This window comes from Balaenoptera musculus, chromosome 5 (assembly GCF_009873245.2).
Source record: "Balaenoptera musculus isolate JJ_BM4_2016_0621 chromosome 5, mBalMus1.pri.v3, whole genome shotgun sequence".
Taxonomy (NCBI): domain Eukaryota; kingdom Metazoa; phylum Chordata; class Mammalia; order Artiodactyla; family Balaenopteridae; genus Balaenoptera; species Balaenoptera musculus.
In genome coordinates this window covers 134,064,000-134,087,906 of record NC_045789.1, presented here as the reverse complement: position 1 = coordinate 134,087,906, position 23,907 = coordinate 134,064,000, and the positions used below count along the sequence as shown (strand labels likewise).

The window sequence follows — 23,907 nt, the reverse complement described above, 5'->3', positions numbered from 1 at the left end:
TCCCGTCCGCCCTGCCTTCGCTTTGCGGACTCCCTCGGCTTCTGATTTGGAAGGACGCTGATTGGCTGGAAGCGATTCAACGCACGCGGGGCAAGAGAGCTTTGTCTGAGTTGAAGTGAAGTTGTACAGATTTTAGACCGGAGTCAGCAATCACGGGCGTTTGGTCTCTGCAGCCGAGCGGAGAAAAGGAGAAAGAATCGCTGGGAAAAGAGCCACTGCAGACTCCGCCGGCGCCCTGCGATAGATGCACGCCGACTACACAAGGGGGGAAACGCGGACGTGACACTCTTTCGCCTGCCAAGAGGACAAACGGCCGCACAAATGCAAGGACTGGACTCCATGCCGATATTATCTGGGAGTCGTGACACGGTGTGTATAAGACAAAAGTTTGCGAGCTGTTAATTGCTGTGCTGTGTTATTGAGAGACGCTTTCAAGTTTCGAGTACCAAATGTAGCCTAGCTTTAAGTTGCCGAAGGAAGTTGAGGGAATTGCTTTGCTGTTTTAACTGGCTCTGTGAGAGGAAATCTCATAAAACTGACCGAGGTACCAAATGAATGCTAAAATGCACTTTAGATTTGTTTTTGCACTCCTGGTGGTATCTTTCAACTCCGAGGTACTGGGCAAGAATTTGAAATACAGGATTTATGAGGAGCAGAGGGTTGGATCGGTAATTGCAAGATTATCAGAGGATGTGGCTGATATTTTAGTTAAGCTACCTAATCCTTCTACTGTTCGCTTCCGAGCCATGCAGAGGGGCAATTCTCCTCTACTCGTGGTCAACGAGGATAGCGGGGAAATCAGCATAGGGGCAAAAATTGACCGCGAACAACTATGCCAGAAAAACTTGAACTGTTCCATAGAGTTTGATGTGATCACTCTACCCACTGAGCATCTGCAGCTTTTCCATATTGAAGTTGAAGTGCTGGATATTAATGACAATTCTCCCCAGTTTTCAAGACCTCTCATACCGATTGAGATATCAGAGAGTGCAGCAGTTGGGACTCGTATCCCTCTGGACAGTGCATTTGATCCGGATGTTGGGGAAAATTCCCTCCACACGTACTCTCTCTCTGCCAATGATTTTTTTAATATCGAGGTTCGGACTAGGACTGATGGAGCTAAGTATGCAGAACTCATAGTGGTCAGAGAGCTGGATCGGGAGCTGAAGTCAAGCTATGAGCTCCAGCTCACCGCCTCGGACATGGGGGTGCCTCAGAGGTCTGGCTCATCCATACTAAAAATCAGCATTTCCGACTCTAATGACAACAGCCCCGCTTTTGAGCAGCAGTCTTATATAATACAGCTCTTAGAAAACTCCCCCATTGGCACTTTGCTGCTAGATCTGAATGCCACTGATCCAGATGAGGGCGCTAATGGGAAAATCGTCTATTCCTTCAGCAGTCATGTGTCTCCCAAAATTATAGAGACTTTTAAGATTGATTCAGAAAGAGGACATTTGACTCTTTTCAAGCAAGTGGATTATGAAATCACCAAATCCTATGAGATTGATGTTCAGGCTCAGGATTTGGGTCCAAATTCAATCCCAGCTCACTGCAAAATTATAATTAAGGTTGTGGATGTTAATGACAATAAACCTGAAATTAACATAAACCTCATGTCCCCTGGAAAAGAAGAAATATCTTATATCTTTGAAGGGGATCCTATTGACACATTTGTTGCCTTGGTCAGGGTTCAGGACAAGGATTCTGGGCTGAACGGAGAAATAGTTTGTAGGCTTCACGGACATGGTCACTTTAAACTTCAGAAGACTTACGAAAACAATTATTTAATCTTGACAAATGCCACGCTGGATAGAGAAAAGAGGTCTGAATACAGTTTGACTGTAATCGCTGAGGACAAGGGGACACCCAGTCTCTCAACAGTAAAACATTTTACTGTTCAAATCAATGATGTAAATGACAATCCACCCCACTTCCAGAGAAGTCGATACGAATTTGCAATCTCAGAGAATAACTCGCCAGGGGCATATATCACCACTGTCACAGCCACAGATCCTGATCTTGGAGAAAATGGGCAAGTCACATATACCATGTTGGAGAGTTTTATCCTGGGGAGTTCCATAACTACATATGTAACCATTGACCCGTCTAATGGAGCCATCTATGCCCTCAGAATCTTTGATCATGAGGAAGTGAGTCAGATCACTTTCGTGGTAGAAGCCAGAGATGGTGGAAGTCCAAAGCAACTCGTAAGCAATACCACAGTTGTACTCACCATCATTGATGAAAATGACAACATCCCTGTGGTTATAGGACCGGCACTGCGCAATAATACCGCAGAAATCTCCATCCCCAAAGGGGCTGAAAGCGGCTTTCATGTCACAAGAATAAGGGCAATGGACAGAGACTCTGGTGTGAATGCTGAACTCAGCTGCTCCATAGTAGCAGGTAACGAGGAGAATATCTTCGTAATTGATCCACGATCATGTGACATCCATACCAACGTCAGCATGGAATCTGTTCCCTACACAGAATGGGAGCTCTCAGTTGTCATCCAGGACAAAGGCAATCCTCAGCTGCATACCAAAGTCCTTCTGAAGTGTATGATCTTTGAATATGCAGAGTCAGTGACAAGTACAGCCATGACCTCAGTAAGCCAGGCATCCTTGGATGTCTCCATGATTATAATTATTTCCTTAGGAGCAATTTGTGCAGTGTTGTTGGTTATTATGGTGCTGTTTGCAACTAGGTGTAACCGAGAAAAGAAAGACACTAGATCCTACAACTGCAGGGTAGCGGAATCAACTTACCAGCATCACCCAAAAAGACCCTCCAGGCAGATCCACAAAGGGGACATCACATTGGTGCCTACCGTAAACGGCACTCTGCCCATCAGATCTCATCACAGACCGTCTCCTTCTTCATCTCCTACCTTAGAAAGAGGGCAAATGGGCAGCCGGCAGAGTCACAACAGTCACCAGTCCCTCAACAGTTTGGTGACAATCTCATCGAACCACGTGCCAGAGAATTTCTCATTAGAACTCACCCATGCCACCCCTGCTGTTGAGGTAAGATCATACCCTCCACCTATTCACTGACAAAGTCAGCTGTTAGTGATCAGAAGTTGTGTATGTGTTAGTTCTTAAACGTTTCCATTACTAAGTAACAATACTAACAATATGCAAATTAAATAGGATACCAGTTACATTATGTAGGTATAGCAAGTATACACACCTTTTGCATACTGTCTTAAGGTTTTCATAAAGAATTTACTTGCATGTACCATGTGTAATATTGAAAAGTAAATGTGAAGCTAGCAAAGGACTATCTAATTAGAGTCCCCTTATCCTCAGATTATGATACTTCAAGCTAGAAATAAACAGGCTTGCTTTACTCTCAATAGTTGTGGTCTCTAAGAAAAATTAAAAACTGGGGTCTCCAGAATCCCATCTCAGTGCATGTGTATTTGTTCAGCTTTTGAAATGTTTCTGACATTATTTTAACTACATGTGTTAGAATGTATTTTACAGCATTTTCCATGTATTTTTATAACTGATCACTTTAATCTGCACTATAAGATAGAGGGAATCAATCAGTTTTCTATAAAGGAATCCTCTTTCAAAAAGAGAATGGCATCTGTATGAGCGCATCCAAATTTCTCTGGGATGCACTTCAGTTCTGTTTGGTGGCTGGCTGCATGTTCCTTCAGAGTCCAGCATATGTAAATCTTTAAAACGGAGGTAGTATGTTCAGTTAATTAGCATGAAATAGTGAGTAACTGTATTTGCTTGCTTAAAGCTTTTGAGTATTGGGGGATTTGTTTCCAGGAATCAGTACTGTCTGTTTGGTTTCCAGCAGGTCTCCCAGCTTCTTTCAATGCTTCACCAGGGACAATATCAACCAAGGCCAAGTTTTCGAGGAAACAAATATTCCAGGAGCTATAGGTATGAATTACCCTCGTGCTACCTATTAAGTCTCAGATAACACGAACGCTGAAGACTAAAAACTATACTTTCTCTGATTTCTCTTTCTAGATATGCCCTTCAAGACATGGACAAATTTAGCTTGAAAGACAGTGGCCGTGGTGACAGTGAAGCAGGAGACAGTGATTATGATTTGGGGCGAGATTCTCCAATAGACAGGTTGCTGGGCGAAGGATTCAGCGACCTGTTTCTTACAGATGGAAGAATTCCAGCAGGTAAGAGCGTGGCGATAGATAAATCCTTATTTTCAGATCGACTACACCAGTGAAGTGAGCAATTTCTCCCATGCTTTTACTTCTTCTTTGTTCTTTGCACTAAAGTATCTGTAATACACACACCATTAGCAGTGAACATAGACTGAAACAATTTTAAATTGTTTAATTAAAATTCATAGTAAACAGTTGGTAGAGAAAGGGAATAAGCAGGAGAGCTTAAGAGGACAAGACGGAAGGAGTGGGGAGAGGAGGAGAGAAATGACCCCACTCCCCTCCTCTCTCTACCCCATCTACTACTGTCATAGAACACTCTTGAGCAACTCTGTAAAATTACTGGGTGGTTGTTTTTATTCAGAGAGCCTGTTTTGGTGCCTAGTGGTGAACTGGACTATAATTTGGAGGACACATTTCCTGTGATGGGAACCAACTCGCATAATCAGAGATTAAAATACACCAGGGAATGGTACACTTTAATCACTAAAAATAGGAGAAAGAATGCATCTTTGTAGGTGGTAGGCATGGAATAATGTTGCCACCTTTCATTTTATGTGTCCACTGTAAATGGAAGAGAAGCAGGAGTCCAAGAGGGGAATTTATAACTACACAGCTAGATGGAGGAGACCCTATTAAGTTACGAGCTATATTTTCCTTAGACTCCCTTCTCTCCAATCCTGCAGTAGAAACTCTCAGATCCCGCTGAGTAAATACTGGCTGCATCACTGTAGCAACCCTGTTACTAAGGAGTGTAATAATATATCAACCCTTAGGAACATATTCCTTTGGCTACTTATGTTTCTAAATTCCACGAAATGTTGATCAAATAACTGCCACCTGACAAATGAATAAGTGAAGTGATAAATGAAAGAAAGGCAGAACAAAACTATATTACCTTGCTGAGTCCATGGAACAACTGTTTTCTAAGTACAGATAAATAAGAGAGTTTAGGAAATAGACATGGGAGAGCTTCAGAGAGCCAGAGAAATTCAGTGGAAATCAGTACATAGGAACTCTATCTCTCGTAAACTGAAGTGGTAGTGGCGGCAGTAGCTGCAGCAGTATTAATATTAGTCCTAGCGGTCGCAGCAGTGGTTACCAGCGACGCCCTAGTACTTACTCTGGGCCCATGAGGAATTCTATACCTGAACAACTTCTTGCAACACTTTGACACAGGAATTAATGGTGGCGGTAATAACAGTAGTGTTCGTATTTTTTTTTTAGATTTGAAAACTGAAGCTTATAAAGGTTAAAAAAAAGTATCCAAAATCAAGCAATTTGTACATGATAGAGGTGAGATTTGAACCTGTCCCTCTACTCATTAAACACTAATCTATCAAGAATAATATAAAGTAACAGGTTTTTATTTTTTGTAATATGTTGAATGTCATATTTGTTCTTACATTCTAAAGTCTTACAGTACTACTGTCTGTAACCTATTAAATGCTGCTTATTTAATTATGCTATTACCGTAATAGATACTGCATTTCTGGCAGGATGAATGTATGGGAAGGACTTCTAGTGGCATTAAGGGCTACAATCAATGTACGCTGAGAGCCGAGATACTTAGAGTCACCCATGGTGTCTTTTTCTTTTTCTTTTTTTAATGCATAGACTCCCTAGACCCATTTAAAGAGAAATCCTTGAAAACCTAGTGGAATATATATGGCCTAAGACAACTTGCTCAAAGAGAAACAGTTTTATTCTTCTTACCCATGAAATGAAAGAGCGGGCTGAATTTCTATGATTCTGTGATCCTGATGGAACTCTAATTTTGAATATTGATCCCTAATTTTGAATAAGATGATTTCCCAAATTACATTATTTCATAAAACAGAAAAGTAACATCATGGGTATAATATCAATTATCTCATTATATATGTTATTTTTTCACTTGTAGAAAAGTCGACTCATTGACACAATTCTATCAGTATAGTTAAAAGGAGAATAACTGCTCCTACTTAGATAACCTTGCCATTTCTGAGCCTAAATTATACCTAAAGTCCTTTTTTAATTCTGAAATTATATAATTCAATAGCTAATCATGGTCTAATTTTTTTAAAAAAGGTCACGATGCCTCTTTCACTCTATCCTATATTTTCAAAGTTACCACCACCAGCTATGTTCATGGCAGGAGAGTTACCTAATGCTTGAATTAAAGTAATTAAAGTAAATGTTAAAGAATAAAGACATCTGGGAAACAACAGGTGGACACTGATAAACTCTAGATAATAGTGAGTCTTATTTAGTGAGTAACTTGAGTCTCCTCCTAAGTTACATTTCTTTTCAAAGTTAGAGGCTCACCTTTATATTATCACCAACACCAGTGAATGTATAGACAATTCTTTACAAAACAATTCCATATTTACACAATCATACTTAATCTGGGTGTGTGGTGGGAGAGCTGGGGTATGGCATCGTACTGCAATAGACTGTATCAGAGTACATACACTTCTGCCTGACTAGCAACCTGTCTCTATGTGGGGTGTTGCAGAAAGTATTCTAGAGGCATAGAGCACCAGGAAATCACCAATGAGCCATAAAATATCTTAAGCTTTATGCATGGTTGGCTATTAGAAATGTGCATAATCAAATATCTGTACAAAGATAACCATCCCTTAATTATGACCATCATTCGGATGATACATCACCCATATTCTGGCTTATTCTTCACCCTGGCAGCTTCTGCTGGCACATTAGGGTGTAAAATTTGTGCTTTGTAAACTTTATATTCCCAGGAAATAGCCCAAGTAGAAAAAAAAAAAAAAAAAGTCCACATCTGAATGCCATTAACAGAAATCAGCACAGTTTTTCTAAAGCATGAATATTTTTAGAACTTCAGTGTATTATTCCAACAATGTTTTTTCTGCATTAGACTGTGATCAAATATAGATTATGTTATGTTGCTTTGCCTGCCAAACAGGGTCATTTCTGGTCATTCATTCTATTAATTCCCACAGGAGGATCCTGCATTCTGAGCAGTAAAGTCAGCACGCATTTTTGTCTGTTGGCTCATGTTTGTCAACATACTTTCTTCCTTACTCAGTCAACTTTGAACCACAACACTACATATATGCTTGCAAAATCTCGCTTTTCCCAAAGTGTTAGCTACACCAGGATGTTCTTGTGATACCCCTCCTTGATTGGGCACATTCCATTTTTTTATCATTGTATCATCTGTGATTACTTAATTCAAACATTTGTCTTTAATTCCATGTCCTCAGCATTCTCATGGCTGGTATCCTACTTCTGGCCTTTCTTCCATGGCTGGTTTTCTGTACCAGCACATGAATTGATATTCACTCTCCAGTAGCTTCTTTCTTTGTCAAATCTTTCTTTCATACAGCTTGAACAACTTTTTCAGAACATTTTAATTTATACTTTTTGTTTCAAAAGCAATAATTGACTTTTGTTGCCTGGCAACACCTAATTCAGCTATTTATCTTGGCATTCCAAGGCCAATGAAATCCACTCCTAGCTTATTAACTTTCAATTTTTTTTTTTTTTGTATCTTTTGCAATAGGCAGAGCCATCTCTTCCCGTAACACACCAATCCTTTGCTCATGTCACCTTTCTACCTGAAAAAGTGGCTTCTCTTCACTTTGTCTTCTATTCATCTCTCAAAGTTTGTTTCAAGTTGCTCTTTCTTTAACTACTTCAGCATCCACCTCTACTCTTTTCTTTTTTTAAATTTTATTTTTACTGAAGTAGAGTTGCTGTACAATATTATATAAGTTATAGATGTACAATATAGTGATTCACAATTTTTAAAGGTTATACTCCATTTACAGTTATTATAGAACATTGGCTATATTCCCTGTGCTGTACAATATATCCTTGTAGCTTATTTATTTTATACCTAATAGTTTGTACTGCTTAATCCCTTACCCCTATCTTGCCCCTCCCCACTTCCGTCTCTCCACTGTTAACTAGCTTGTTCTCTACATCCGTGAGTCTGCTTCTTTTTTGTTATATTCACTAGTTTGTTGTAGTTTTTTAGATTCCACGTATAAGTGACATTGTACAGTATTTTTTTTCTTTTTTTAACATGCCCTCATCATCGTACAGTTTGGCACTTTAACTGGGCATTTATGAACTCATTTGTAACACTTGATTATTCTTATACCAGAAGCCATTTGAGGGCAGGAAGCTATCATAGCACTTTACATATGGCAGGCTCTTAATAGATAATTGATTGATCACTCAATGACTAATGGCTTGATAGATGTTAGGCATATGTTTTTCTTCTTATGTCCCATGCTTGCTTCCTGCCCTACCTAAAAGGTCTAGCACAGGGGCAAAATTGGCCATCATGCTGTGGGAAAAAAGAGTTCTCTGTTTCCCCATGACTTTCCCTTTCCAGAGGAAATTTAACCACCTGACAGAGCTTTCAAGGAGCGACAGGAAGGTTGGCCACTTGCACCACTAGCCAACAAGTTCTGATTCATTGGATACGGTGTGGAACATCTGTGGCTCTAAGTTACATGTACACTGAGGATGATTTCGAACAGTTGAGTCTCAGGAAAAAGGTTGAAAATATCAATGAAATTAAGAAATGCCCTCTTCTGTGTCACTGCTCTTCCATCTCTATTATTTTGGCCCTCCTCCTCTCCATTAGTCTTTATTCATCAATTTTTCATATTTTTTGAATTTTAAAAATTTATTTTTTTATTACTAAAGCCCCATTTATTTACTGTGAAGTTATAAAATAGCATTCCCTGTCTAAAAACTCCTATGACCAAATTTATTTTTAATATGAACTGTTGTTTGAATCACCCAGATGGTACTGATGGTTATTTTCATTATGTTTGTTTCTCTAGAAAGCTGATCATGCTCGGGATTCTTAGAAGCTTGTGTAATTTTTCCCTTTTCCCCCTGTCATTAAACATTAAAACAAAACAAAGCCAATCAAACAATTAAGTCCTTCCCACAGAATTAAAGACCAGAAAACAAATGAAGAGGTGTCACCAGGTCTGTTCCCCTTCCTTCTAAAAGGATGTGAGTAAGACAATATAGACAGGCCTCCTTTCCATTTTCAGAGACTCAGGGAATTAGGAAAAAAAATTCATTACCACTTTGATAGTTATTTCAGTACTTAGAAAACCTCACTGCTATGAAGGTATTCCAGTTACTTTCAACACATTTTGGTTTGTCCACATTTAAATGATGAACAACGATAGTTGGTAAATATTTCCAAATAGTAATAATGCATTAACTCAGCACATCTAAACACCTTTTTATTCTTGCTTATTTAAATGTAACCCTTCTTCATAGCAAAACGACACAAGGATTCTCAATAGTGCTGTCTTTCTCTCATGCCATTGTGATTCCCATGGGATTGGCATTCACACTATCCAGCATCTTCCCTACTTTGAATTTCTAGCCTTCCTAGCAAGCAGACGTTTCTTCTCACAGTTCTTGCTCTCATTTTTGTCCCTCAACTTACCCCTTCTCTATTAAAAATTGAGGCCCAGAATGGATGAGGTATAAGGACAGAGTTATCTTCAAGGCTCAAATGATGAAAAGCAGTGACTTCCACACCTTTGAACAAAGTCCTTTACTTCTCCTTTTCTGAAAGGCAACATTTATTCTTCACTTTTCTTTTTTGTGCATAAATCTTTTCCAAAATTTTGTTTTAAGGCATAAGAACACTAAATACGGGATCTACCCTGCTAACAAAAGTTTTAACCGTACAATACAGTATCATTAACTGTAGGTACAGTGTTGTACAGCAGAGCTCTTGAACTTAATCTTGCTTAACTGAAAATTTATGCCTGTTAATCAGCAATTCCCCATTTCCCCCTCTCCCTAATTCCTGTTAACCACCATTTCACTCCTGGATTCTATGAATTTGACCATTTTAGATGCCTCATATACAGGGAATCATGCAGTTATGTGTCCTCCTGTGACTAGCTTATTTCTTATTTCGCTAAGCTTAATGTCCTCAAGATTCATCCACATTATCACATATTAGAGAGTTTTCTTCTTTTTTAAAGTGGAATAATATTCCATTGTATGCGTATACTACATTTCCATTAAACATTCAGTGGACATTTAGGTTGTTTTCACATCTTGGTTATTGTGAACAGTGCTGTAGTGAACAGAAGAATGCTAATATCTCTTCGAGATCCTGATTTCAACTCTTTTGGATAAATATCCAAAGATGGGATTACTGGCTCATACAGTAGTTCTCTTTTTTAATTTTTTGAGTAACCTCCATATTATTTTCCATAGCGGTTGCACCATTTTACATTCCCCACAACAGTGTACAAGGGTTCCAAGTTTTCCTCACTCCCCCTCACTTGTTATTGTTTGGGTTTTTTGGTTTGTGTTTTATTACAGCCATCCTGTAATAAAACTGGTTTGAGGTGATTTCTTATTGTGCTTTTTGATTTGCATTTCCCTGATGATTAGAAAATATGTAGCTAATGCCCACTCTATGCAGACACTTCAGACCTTTCCCAGGTGCTGGGGGTACAACAATAAGCACACTGGACAACTAGCTTCCCCTGACCAGGGATTTGGCATTGGTCAAGAGTCAGCCTTTTTTTAGCAATAACTTGGGAGGAAGAGAAATCTTTCTTAAGCAGCCAGATCTACAGAATTAGCTCTGAATATGTTAGTATGGCTGATATCAATCCAATTTTCATTCAAATCTAAGATAATTACTTTGCATTTTCTGAATTCTGTCATTTGCTCTAAAATGAAATCATGATATTGAAGAGACCTAAGCTGTCACTGAAAAAGATGGATGGTTTGTGGAGTATATTTTACATCTTCACATTTCTTGGTTGTTCCGTAGTTTAGTTATCACATTTGCCAAATTGAGAGTTTTGCCCTCTTCATTTTTCTGCTTTTCTCATATCATCGATTATTTTCTATGAGTGTAACCACTCACATTCCAACAGTGCATCATAACATCTGGAAGAACTAACCAATGGTTTTTCATATTCTTCTTCTTTTGTTGACTTTTCCAACTCTTTGAATTTCAAACCTCTAAAAGGCTTCTTAACAGGGTAACTGCAGATGCCTGGTATTTGAGGATAATTTGCACTGCTGTTTTAAGGAACAAGTTGATAAATAATCCAGAATACTTTTAAGAGAGATTGATAAGTATAATTACCTGATAGCTTATTATATTCTCAATGCCTCCATTAAAAGTAAAGTAGGTCAGATAGACCTCAATATCTAGAAGGTACTCAGTGGTATTACTCAAGGTTTATCTGGTGGCATTCTAAAGTTATGGATTTTCCCTTACAGCTCTGGGTTGTTATAGAGTTTATGTTCAGCAAATATTTCATCACCCACACCTTAGCTCTTTTCCAAACTTCTTCATTAGTAAGTTGTCAATCCATCTTCTCATTACGTGAGTAGCAGACGATATCCCTGAGAAGTACATGAGTCATAAGCCTCCTTTGCTTATCTGATAGACAAAAATATATATATATACCAGGTCCATAAAACCAGGAGTCAAATCAGAACTGTAACTGTAGTCCACCTCACATGTATACTAATGGGTTAGTATCATGGTCGTAGTTTAAAATTGTCTTATTCTATGTTTAAAAAAATAAAATGATAATTTTTTCTATTATTTTGAGTCACACGAAGTATAACGAATCCCCACTGCTTTCCTTGAGTGCAGCTATGCGGCTGTGCACGGAAGAGTGCAGGGTCCTGGGACACTCTGACCAGTGCTGGATGCCAGCTCTGCCCTCACCTTCCTCTGATTATAGGAGTAACATGTTCATTCCGGGGGAAGAATTCCCAGCACAGCCCCAGCAGCAACATCCGCATCCGAGTCTTGAGGATGACACCCAGCCGGTAGATGCTGGTGAGAAGAAGAAGAGTTTTTCCACTTTTGGGAAGGACTCCCCAAACGATGAGGACTCTGGGGATACCAGCACGTCCTCTCTGCTCTCGGAAATGAGCAATGTGTTCCAGCGCCTCTTACCCCCTTCCCTGGACACCTATTCTGAGTGCAGTGAGATGGATCGATCCAACTCTCTGGAACGCCGGAAGGGACCTTTGTCAGCCAAGACTGTGGGTTACCCACAAGGGGTGGCGGCCTGGGCGGCCAGTACGCATTTTCAAAACCCCACCACCAACTCTGGCCCCCCACTTGGAACTCACTCCAGTGTGCAGCCTTCTTCAAAATGGTTGCCGGCCATGGAGGAGATCCCTGAAAATTATGAAGAGGATGATTTTGACAATGTGCTCAACCACCTCAATGATGGCAAACACGAACTCATGGATGCCAGTGAGCTAGTGGCTGAGATTAACAAACTGCTTCAAGATGTCCGCCAGAGCTAGGAAATGACAGCAAAGCATTTTTGTTTCCATATATGTGGAAATAGGGGACAGCGAAAACCCTGAAAGAACTGGCATTGCCACGTAGTTGCATTTATCATAAATGTGTCTGTGTATATTGAATATTAAATACTGTATTTTCGTATGTACACAATGCAAGTGTGATTATTTTAATCTGTATTTTAAAAATACATTTGTACCTTATATTTATGTGTAATTTAACAGACAAATTTTATTTTTTTACTCCCATGATAAACATGTGTCTCCTAATCATGTAGAAACTAGCCACTGTTCAAATCTGATATAATATGCAACCACAAAGTATAAAGGCACTGCTTAGATTAGTTATGTTGGGGAAGAAACTGTTAGGCTGTAGGAACAATCCCACTAAAGCATTATTCAATTCTTAGTTCCATTAAGTGATCCAGCTTCTATTTTCTTTAACTTTTTTAAAAAAGTAAGCATCAAGAAAAATGTTTAACTCTTTTATTATTATCGTTATTATTTTTACTGGTCTCTGCTAGTTCTGAGAGTTGGACTCTTACAGTAAAATTGAAACATGAGGTGAAATTTTATTTCAGGACTGGGAAGTATCTTTCACAGACAATGATGTAAAAAAACAGGACTAGAATCGGTTTTCTAACTCCCAGGCTCCTACTATTCCAGGACATCACACTGGCTTGTTCTTGAGAATATTTCTGCTAAAGTATTATCATCTATTCATAATCAAGGTAAACAATGAATTTTATTCCATCCTTGTAATATGAGAGGTGCCCCAAGGAAATGGAATCTGCCTTTTAAATGGATAACAGTGTGTATTTTAACAGCATAAAGTATTAATGGACAAAGACAATTATGTTGGTGTCCCTCCTAGGGTAGTAAATACAATTGATTTATCCTGAAGCTCTTCTATTTGAATCTTCCCCTCTCCTCTCACAATACTTGAACATGTTTATTTTTTGTAATGTTTTTCGCTATAACTCTTCACTCTTAGCTTTGTCTCTAGTGCATGATCTCATATTTTTGCTTTTATTTTTAGTATAAGAACATTTATAAAATTACAGTTTCTGTTATTGCAATTCTGTTTTATTTGTTGTGTGACAAACGGCAAATTCTTTATTTATTGTGCTGTTATCTCTCTGTGTGGAATGCCTTGGAAAGGGAGATCGTTGTTATTATGACTGTTCTCATTTATGACCTAGCTTCTATTAATGTTATTTCTATGAATACACTATCTTGATTGTACTCTCCAGAAAATTTTACTGTCAATGAAAATAAAAGGAAAATTGAAGTAAAGCTAAAGAACTGTCCATACATCAGAGTCCTGTTCCTACATATATGTTCAAAAGTTTTGCATCAAGCATACCCCTCATGAGAGGGTAATTCAGAGTTGTGTTTTGAATAGTAGAGAGGGAATATTCAACTGGCTTGGAAACAAGAAAAACCACAATGGAAAAGGAATGAATTTGAGATCTGTAATGGAAATGAAAGCAGTCTACCAAATTTCCAGTAGATTAAAGAATTGAAATGCATTTGAAGTATAAAGAAAAAGGAATAATCAATAGTAACCACTTGAACATTTCTCAAATTATTTCTCAGAACATTTTGTGCTAAGTTGTGTCAGGAAAAAAAGTGTACCCTTGCACTGTTTCCAAGAGGTGAAAATATTATCTTCTTTGGTTTACTAGTAGGGAAATGAAATACTAGGAAAGTTACATAACCTTAAAATGGAGGAAACTCAGATATTTTAATTCTCAACTGAGTACCACATCAAATAGATGTGTTATGTCTTTCAAAAGGCACATTTTCCTTTGTAGAAGGGATTACAATTACAAGTGAAATTTCAGTTTATTTTTCAGTAGATTACACACACAAATGCTAACCACATTGAAATACATTTTGCTTTTCAACTTCACTTCCTTTCAGTACATATTATCATTAAGAAAAAGACTTTCATAACTTCACTGTTCTTAATTTAAAGCACCAACAGTAATTTAGGAAGCAAAGCTGGAAATCAATGTTCGAATGATGTAAAGTAAATAAAAGGCAACATTGTATGAAACAGAAGACCTTTGTACATTGTCTGTACAGGAAGCATTCCGTGTCTCAGGCTCCTTGTTTCTCCAGCCTCCCCGCTCTTCTTACTTCCCATGCCCCAGGTTAAGGGATATTAGGGCAAGCTTTTCACTTTTCACTCTTGTTCTTTTCACAGGTACTATTATCTCAGTGAAGGCTGGAGTGTCTGATGCCATGATAGCAACCTAACTTCTCATCAAATTTATATTTCCTCTTCTTTGATACCATGCCCTTCCTCAGATTGAAACAACCAAAAAGCACTTCAGTCAAGGATATCCCTTCCTCCATTTGGCCCCAATGGATTCCCTTAAATGTTCTTCAGTGATAATCATCCATTAAGGGAAACATCTTCCAATAATGTAATTTGACACTGAATCTGTTGCTTAACATATTTTCCTTTTAAATGCTCATAGGATGATTAGAATTGGCTTTCTTCAGACTCTTATAAGTTACTATATTAACACGGTTATTCATTTATCATTTCTTTCTTTCTTGGTATTTGGCAGATGGGGCTTATAACTTTGTTAAGCATTTAAATTCTTGTTCCTCCTGTCACACATATATCAAATTTACCACTTACCGATACATAACTGTTAAGGCAAAAGATGGGTAAGTTACTGTCTTATTGGAGTCACTGAAGAAGTGTCATTTGTGAAAATCAGCTTAGCTTCCTTGTTTCATCCATTTGATACCAGCTAATGTCAGAAAATATTCAAAACTGAGTTTGAATTACTGACACATTAAAATTCAAAGAATAGTGACTCTATGTAAAATTTAGTTGTCTGGGTGAAAAACAGATTGTCTGACATAGCAACCTGCAATCCTGCATGAACTCACAGAACTGATCCAAGACAATTCAGGCAATTTGCCGAACTATCAAAAAGTTTTGATGTTTCTGTTCCAATTCAGTATATCTTGATTAAACATCATCACAGTATCAAAGATAAAAGGATACACTGAATAGGCAATAAATGTTGCTATATAAAATTAAAGCCAAACCATATGAAAGTCTTAAAGATTTGTGTTGAGTTTTAAAAAGGAAAAAAAAATGCGGGAATTTTTTTTTAAAGCCAGCATGTTGACTTCCTTAATTGCAGGTTAAATTCATAAAACAAAGCTATCATATATTTATAAACTGCCTTATATATTGTGAAAGTGTAAGATGCCAAACTGACTGTAATCATTTTTAATATGTTAGGATGTCTCTGTGAATGTTAGAAACATTTCTATGTGGTTATATAACATTTTAACTTAATAAATTAAGTATTTGGGGCACTGAAGATTCATCTCATTCAGTTTAGTTTCTATAAGAAGCAGTAAGTCACTTTTTTGAAATCACTGAATAATACCTAAAGTATTACCTTGCAATTGGAAAAAAAACTTTATTGCCCAAATTGTGGCTTCATTCTTCATCTGTGTAACAGGAGTCATAGTCAAGTACATACATTTTGTATAACTGAAATAATAGGACCTTTAATATAATCTAAACCAAAAAATAATTAACAGGTAGGCACTGTATAATAGATCTGAAAATGATAGTCTCTACTTCTCATTAATTTAACTTTTTATTATAAGATAGCTTATACAACTTGTGGAGCTGTTAAAAGAATTTTATGGGGAGCTGGTATTGCAAAAATTGCTACCAGAATTTACTGACTTCCTGACTTCTAAAATTGCAATAACACATCCTACCCTGGCACTTTAAAATAATAGTTTTCTATTTCCTTTTATGACTTCTGCAAGTTGCTCCTAATTCTTGTTTGCTTTTTCAGATTTTATCCCTTCAGTTTATTTATTTTATGGTACTCCTCCTTGATAATTTATCCTACTGTCCACATTTTATAACAATCTTCTTCAAATTTTTGCATGTATATAGCTCTTTATACAGCCACCTAGGTTTTTTATCAATCTTTTCACGTCTTTCCTTTGCTATTAGTATTACAGGGATCATATTTTTGAGATATGAAGCCAATATCTTTTCATTCTCAATAAACCTTGCTCCTCTGATTCACTAGTTTAATAGAAGGGCAAATTTATATAATTAAGAACAAAGGGGTCATTTCATTTGTTCTATGTTTTAAAAGTTTTTGAGTGCTTATAGACATACTAGCACAGAAAATTTGACTTTTACTGAGGGAGGAAATTCTTTTTTCTAAATATAAAACACTTCCCTTTATGTACTAAGGGTTAGGCTGGGAAGGGTGAGCTTGGAGTTTTACTATGAGCCAAAGTTAAGCGCAAGAGAATGAATATTAAGTAAGAAAGGGCCATAACCATAGAAAAGAAAGATAAGTTAGGCAACTGTTGAGAGCATAAAGCCCTAGAGGTGAATAGATTGAGAAGGGTAAAATATCAGGTTTTAGTGTCTTTATTCCCACCTCCAGTGATCTTTAGAAGAAGCTGTACAACAAAGCAATACCTCCGGGGAAGGTGCTCCCCCTTTCCCTGACCCTCCCTGCTCAGGAGTGCAGACATGGAAGGAAGAGGTGCAGGTGTGTATGTATGTCTCTGGGGCAGCACTTCTCCTCCTCTCTGCCTTTGGATGGCCTGCAGGAGATTCAGACTTTCTTCCTTACCCAAAATGGGGGAGAAGCTGATATTATCAACTGCATTACCTTTCAAAGTGCTTTTATCTAAATGAAGGAAACCTTTCCAAAAACCCCAGGTGCATTCTTGTTTTATTAAAAGGTCCATTCTGCAGTTTAAAATAACTAATCACAAAATAGTCTAGGCAGAAGAAGCATAGACTTTTCCTTTGGAAGAAGACCTTTGTGTTAGAGTTTTAGGTTCCAAATAATCTATACAACTTCCAGGAAATCTTGTTACACTGAGATGCAACATCCAAAAATGGAAGTAAGAATATTTCATAAATTCTCACCAGAAAAATATTTTGCCAGTCTCTGCCTTGTGACTCGTATCTCTTCTGCAAACGTATGCCTGGAGGCTGTCAGTGTGGACTTTGTGAACTTCCTCTAGAGATTTTCGGTAATTGCCAGAAGTATAGGCGGCAACTACATGACAAGTCTACATAGCAATAAGCAAAGTGTCACTGAAGGAAAAGTCTACAAAGGACCAACCACTACAAATGACTTATTCCTTCACTGCTTCTTCTCCCGTCCCTTTCTCCTCATTTTCTTCTTGGGTGGCATTTGAGGGGCAAATGAGGGGCAGTATGTAAATCATTCCTTAATTCAACAAATATTTATTGTGCAATTATTGTCAGATAATGGTCCAGGTGTTTGAGATACAGGGTTGAACAAAACAGACAAAAAAGACATGAAGACCACTACACACCTATTAGAACAGCCAAAATCTGGGACACTGACAACCCCAAACGCTGACACGGACACGGAGCAACAGAAACTCTCATGCACCGCTGATGAGAATGCAAAACGGCACAGCCACTTTGGAAGAGTTTGGAGTTTCTTACAAAACTAAACATACTCTTACCATATGATGCAGCAATTGTGCACCTTGGTATTTAAACAAAGAAGCTGAAAGCTTCTGTCCACACAAAAACCTGCACCCGGATGTTTATTGATGTTTTTCGTAACTGTCAAAATTTAGAAGCAACCAAAATGTCCCCCAGTATGTGAATGGAAAAATAAACTGTGGTACATCCAGAAAATGGAATATTATTCAGTGTCAAAAAGAAATGAGCTATCAAGTCATGAAAAGACATGGAGGAACGTTAAATGTACATTATTAAGTGAAAGAAGCCAATCTGAAAAGGCCACGTACAGTATGACTCCAACTATATGACATTCTGAAAAAGACAAATCTATGAAGACAGTAAAAAGATCAGTGGTTGCCAGAGGTCTGGTAGGGGGAATGAATAGGTGGAACACAGAGAATTTTTAGGGCAGTAAAAATATTCTGTATAATACAGATATATATAAATATAATATAATAATATTCTGTAAATATATAATGGTGGATATATGTCATTATACATTTTTTCCAAACCCATAGAATGTACAACACTAAGAGTGAACCCTAATGTAAACCGTGGACTTTGGGTGATTATGATGTGTCAGTGTAGGTTCATCAGTTGGAACAGATGTACCATTCTCATGAGGGATGATGTTAATGGGGGAGGTTCTGCACATGTGGGTTCAGGGGGTATATGGAAAATCTCTGTACCTTTCTCTCAATTTTGCTGTCAACCTAAAACTGCTCTAAACTAATAAATCCTTAAAGAGAGAGAGAGGGGTAAAGAGAGAAGCCCACAGAGAGAAAGCCCCAGACCATAACTGTCATGACGGAACAGACCACACACACCACCAGAGCAGGCAGACACTTCATATCAGGCGTAATTTGCAACAGGACAGAGAAATGATCAGAGGCCCTGCTTTGTTAACCAATACACCCCAAGTGCCTAAAACGGCAGCTGGCCTGTGATAGATGCTCAACAAATATTTGTTGAATGCAGGGATGACTTTATGCTTCTCCTTGAACCTGTATGCTACCCAGGGAGAAAGACTGAAAAAATATTGTATTATTACTATTAAAAAACAGTTATGACCCAAGCATGCTTAAGTTTTAAGCCTCAAGGAACTAAGATAGCAGTAACGAAATAAAATTCAGTGTTTTCTCCTAGCAGCATGAATTGGAAATCAAGAAAAACTGAGACCAAATATGACTGTGTACGTCTATTTCTTTTTCACTTTTTCTAAAGAACATTTTTTTATTTTTTTGGCTGTGCCGGGTCTTAGTTGCGTCACGTGGTATCTTTAGTTGCAGCATGTGAACTCTTAGTTGCAGCATGCATGCGGGATCTAGTTCCCCGACCAGGGATCGAACCCAGGCCCCCTGCATTGGGAGCACAGACTCTCACCCACTGGACTACCAGGGAAGTCCCTTTCTAAGGAACATTTAGATATTTTGGAATATTTTGTCCTTTTCTTTGGGCATTTGTGTCTAGATTGGGTGCTGCAGTTCAAATCTGAAAGCCACCCCTTTCTGGCAATATGGCTTTCAATAAGTTACATGACCAGTGAAAAATTTGGTCTCCACACTTGTACTACAGTGTTAATAAATAGTAATAGCACATTCATGTCAAGTGAAACAAATAATGAACCCTTTAAATTAGAAGAGGAAAACACAAGGGAATTTATAACAGGAACCATCTGTTTTCTTGCGTCATTTTTCTACAGAAGAGCTCATCAGTTTTGGTGCAGATATGGGGAATTAAATAATAAGTTTCTTTGCCATCTGAGGTTTTAGCAGATGGCTTGAAAGGAAAAAAATTAATTTTACTTAAATAAAAGAAACTATGGTTTATAATGCTATCAGTGGGGAAGGCTAACAGGTGTAAAAAATAAACTCAAAATGAATAACTTCTCAAATGTAGCAAAAGTTCCTTTCTTCTCATGTAACAGTCAGTCTAAAGTGAAGGTCATTTGAAGAGCAGCCTCATGAAGACTCTACCATCATTAACCCATCATTTCCAAGGTTACCTTGGAGGGAGGGAGCTCCTTTCCAGACAGACACAAGGGAAATGGTTATGGAGTAGTGCAATTAGGAGACGATTAAGAACCAAGCCTGAAAGTGTCATAAGTCACTTCCACTGATGGCTCATTGGCTAGAAACAGTCACATGACCACAGAGGGAGGCTATGAGAGGCTGCCTGCTGTACTTTGGTCAGCAGCACAGTCTCTACCACACAATCTTTAGGAGCGCCTGCACTCTCAGAATGTCACAACAAGTCATCAGTATAATTTCTCCAGTCATTTGCAGTTCACTGTTGTAATTCTCACACTAGGATCTCAGTACCTTGAACAAAGAAACTGTATGTTTTTAGTTTTGATCCATTTCTGTGTCTCCAGAGACTGGTGTAGTTTTTGACCTGTCGAAGGTACTCAATCTACAAATAATTAAAATCAAGAAAAAAGATAACATTTAAATCCTACACAGTAATCTTTTGTGGCGGGCGGGGGTGCAGGAGGGCAGGAAGTGGGATGGGGAAGGGTTGGTAGATACAGTTATTATCAGAATCAACCCATTTTCCAAAATAAATATGACTACTCTACCCAGATTTTGATAGGTATCAAAAAAGTGCTTCCTGGTTGTGGCGGTAGGTAGAGGTGGGAGTGGAGCCCGCCTGCAAAGCAAAGAGGGAATGCTTTGCGGTAAAGAAAATGTTCTTTATCTCGATTGGGGTTGGTGCGTTACATTTGCCAAAACTCACCGAAATGTACATTTAACATCTGTGCATTTTATTTGTAAATTATATCTCAATAAAATGGAAAAAAAAAACCCATTAAATAATAGCTGAAAAGCAAAACTAGAGAAGAAGATGAGGACTGCTCACTGAATCAAATCAAATCTTCTCTAATTCCGCAGGTAGTCAGTTCAGAGAAAGTCCCCAGCAGAATATTCTATACCATGTCACATTAGCAGTGACTCAGTTCTGTGACCTAGCTGCTAGTCTTCCTGTTACAACTTCAGGTTTCTTAGGGAAGAGAACAGCTAATTAGATCTAATCATCTTAATTTTACACCATCAGCTGTGACAAGAGAAGCAGTACTGAAGAAACCACCATGAACCCTGAAGACCCAACTTCATTTAAGGAGCTTTCCATATTTAGGAAAAACCTTATGGTTTTGTTTAGTTTTAACAGAAACCCAAATTGTAACACAGAAGAGAAATCTGTGTGCATTACCAGGGTACCAATATTGTGAGAAAGTAAATATATCCACCCCCCAACCCCCCGCCGGCAAATATATTGTGAGTGTGCTTGTGTTGGGCTGTACCCCACTGTGCTTGCCCAGTTTAAGACCGAAGAATGGTTTAATGAATGGGGGAGCTTACAAGTCTGAAGCAAGGTCTTGGAGCAGGGAATGGACAGAGAGCAAGAGAACAGCCATCTTGGGTGGCCTGAACATACACTCCACCCCTACATACGCTGCACGACCCTCACAACCTTGGTGCACCCCTCTTCAGCAATATCCCTGGGGTCAGGGGCACTGCAGCCAGACACCACAAATACAACACAGACAGCAGCAGCCAGAGGGCATCAAGAGTAAGACACCCCGGGGGCTTCCCTGGTGGCGCGGTGGTTGAGAGTCTACCTGCCAATGCAGGGAACACGGGTTCGCGCCCTGGTCTGGGAAGATCCCACATGCCACGGAGCGACTAGGCCCGTGAGCCACAACTACTGAGCCTGCGCGTCTGGAGCCTGTGCTCCGCAACAAGAGAGGCCACGATAATGAGAGGCGCGCGCACCGCGATGAAGAGTGGCCCCCGCTCGCCACAACTGGAGAAAGCCCTCGCACAGAAACGAAGACTCAACACAGCCATAAATAAATAAATAAATAAATAAATAAATTTATATAAAAAAAAAAAAAGAGTAAGACACGCAGTATGCTCAGAACAGTCGTTCACCAGGATGTGGGCAAACTTTGGAGCCAAGCGCTTACCCGGTCAAAGAGGGAGTCAATGGCGGCAGCATCCTGTCCAATTATAAGGAAGATAAGGCCACCCCTGGTTTTCATAAACCTAGAGCCACCCCCAAGGGGAAGGGAAGGCCCTGGCTTTAAAGGAAACATTCTGGTGGCCTAGCCAGGAGTCAGCAGTCACAGTACAGGTCTCCACCCCATGTTATGTTGAGTGTCACTAGGGGTGGACCCATTAGGTCTTTCCAAACAAAAAACAGTTAACCCACTAGTTGGACTTGTGTGTCCAGAAGTCACCCTATTCCACTCCACACAGCAGAGCCCAGGGGGACTCATGGGCAGTCGGTTGTACAGTAAGGTTTTACTGATGAGGGTCCTTCTGACGTATTGGCAGGCAGGGCAGGAAGATGGTGAGGGTCTTTTCCCCTTATGGTCTGCCGTCCCCACATAGTCACATTAGCCGGGTCCACTTTTCATGGAGGTCCAGAGGAGGACAGCAATGGCATCTCACTGTAGACCCAGCAACTAGACTCATTTTGCAGTGAGGCCACGGTCGCTTCCCAGTCCTCAAATAGATTTCCTTTACTCAGGCTAGGGATAATGTGCAAAACATCTAACAGACACAACACAGGGGAGATCATGACCATTCAGCAAAATACTAGCAGTACCCGCATTCTGAGATAATACCATACCCACCTGTGGATTTTGTCCCAGTCTGCAACAGAGTTCAGAAAACTCAAGTTTTCAGTAATACAGCAACATGTCGTAAATCACATTACAATGGCCACCTAGTTTTAACCTTGGATTTCTGAACCACAGCTACTCCATTTTGACTTTCAAGTGTATTCCCCTCCTCAATGGCCAAAGTCGATGTACAATGAATACTCGACAGGCCACAAAACAGGACACTCTGGTCAGTAAAGTTTAAGTTAAACCATGTATAAACCAGAGTGGTTTCCCTATACTTCCATATGTGAAGATTTTTCCATCATTTCCCCTTTTGATTGCAAATCTTCTGATAGACCAAAGTATATGTCCCTTGAAGCCAGGGTGAACGTCGGCTGCCCTGAGTCCAGATCACATCCCTTGGTTCTAGGCCTCCTTTATTTTTGCCTACTTATCCACGTTGGGGGAAAACCGATCAGATATTGTGAACAAACTCAGACGTATGTTAATGGGGAAACATTTTATAGGCTATATATTTTATCACTTATAATTATACAATTTATCACATTTTATCGCATCAAATTTTTACACAAACATTATTCATGTCCTTTTAGTGGCAGACTTATAGCAGGCAGTGATACATCATGAGTAGTTATACTCTGTGACAACCTCACTAGATAATTTTCTTTCCATCTTGAACATCAGAGAAAAAGTATGGCTAACACAAAAACTTTCATAAATATAGATCTCAATGAGCAGAACTAGAATCCACTGAACCAAAATATTTTTCTCTCTAAAATTACCCTCATCTCCACCAAACAAAGCCAAATCAAGAAGAATTTGTTGGGGCTTCCCTGGTGGCACAGCGGTTGAGAGTCTGCCTGCCAATGCAGGGGACACGGGTTCGAGCCCTGGTCTGGGAAGATCCCACATGCCGCGGAGCAACTAGGCCCGTGAGCCGCAATTACTGAGCCTGCGCGTCTGGAGCCTGTGCTCCACAACAAGAGAGGCCGCGATAGTGAGAGGCCCGCGCACCGCGATGAAGAGTGGCCCCCGCTTGCTGCAACTAGAGAAAGCCCGCGCACAGAAACGAAGACCCAGCACAGCCAAAAATAAATAAATAGATTAAAAAAAAAAAAAAGAAGAAGAAGAATTTGTTTGCAAAATTAGTCTGGTGAATTGACCACATAGGCTCCTCAAAACTGCCTCTGGTAGAACCCCTCATAAGGAGTCTCAGACTAAATTCCCCAAAGGCCTCTCAAGGCCAGGAAAGCCATGCCAAAGGCCTGCCATCAGGCTCCACCTTGG

The 23,907-nt window shown here is 39.2% G+C and overlaps 1 protein-coding gene across 7 annotated transcripts; it reads left to right on the top strand.

The window, feature by feature from the left end:
• On the top strand, positions 1-21,006 carry PCDH18 (protocadherin 18). Of its 7 annotated transcripts, none has more exons than XR_005020026.1 (5): positions 1-3,029; positions 3,817-3,905; positions 3,996-4,159; positions 11,796-13,628; positions 20,996-21,006. XR_005020026.1 is itself a non-coding variant. In XM_036853329.1 (5 exons), exons 1-4 carry the CDS (start codon positions 552-554, stop codon positions 5,404-5,406), a joined length of 2,757 nt encoding a protein of 918 aa, XP_036709224.1. In that variant the 5' UTR covers positions 1-551; the 3' UTR covers positions 5,407-5,446; positions 11,796-13,765. The 7 variants fall into 7 exon arrangements, 6 of the variants coding, with proteins under 6 accessions (XP_036709224.1, XP_036709223.1, XP_036709222.1 ...); XM_036853329.1 differs by lacking the exon at positions 20,996-21,006 and adding an exon at positions 5,378-5,446 and having other exon boundaries at positions 3,820-3,905; positions 11,796-13,765; XM_036853328.1 differs by lacking the exon at positions 20,996-21,006 and adding an exon at positions 5,378-5,446 and having other exon boundaries at positions 11,796-11,921.
• Positions 21,007-23,907: the final 2,901 nt, after the last annotated feature.

Coding starts and splice junctions, on each gene's coding strand:
- PCDH18 (XM_036853324.1), top strand. CDS start 552: ATGAATGCTAAAATGCACTTTAGATTTGTTTTTGCACTCCTGGTGGTA. Junction 3,030..3,816: donor ATGCCACCCCTGCTGTTGAG/GTAAGATCATAC, acceptor TTTGGTTTCCAG/CAGGTCTCCCAGCTTCTTTC. Junction 3,906..3,995: donor AAATATTCCAGGAGCTATAG/GTATGAATTACC, acceptor TTCTCTTTCTAG/ATATGCCCTTCAAGACATGG.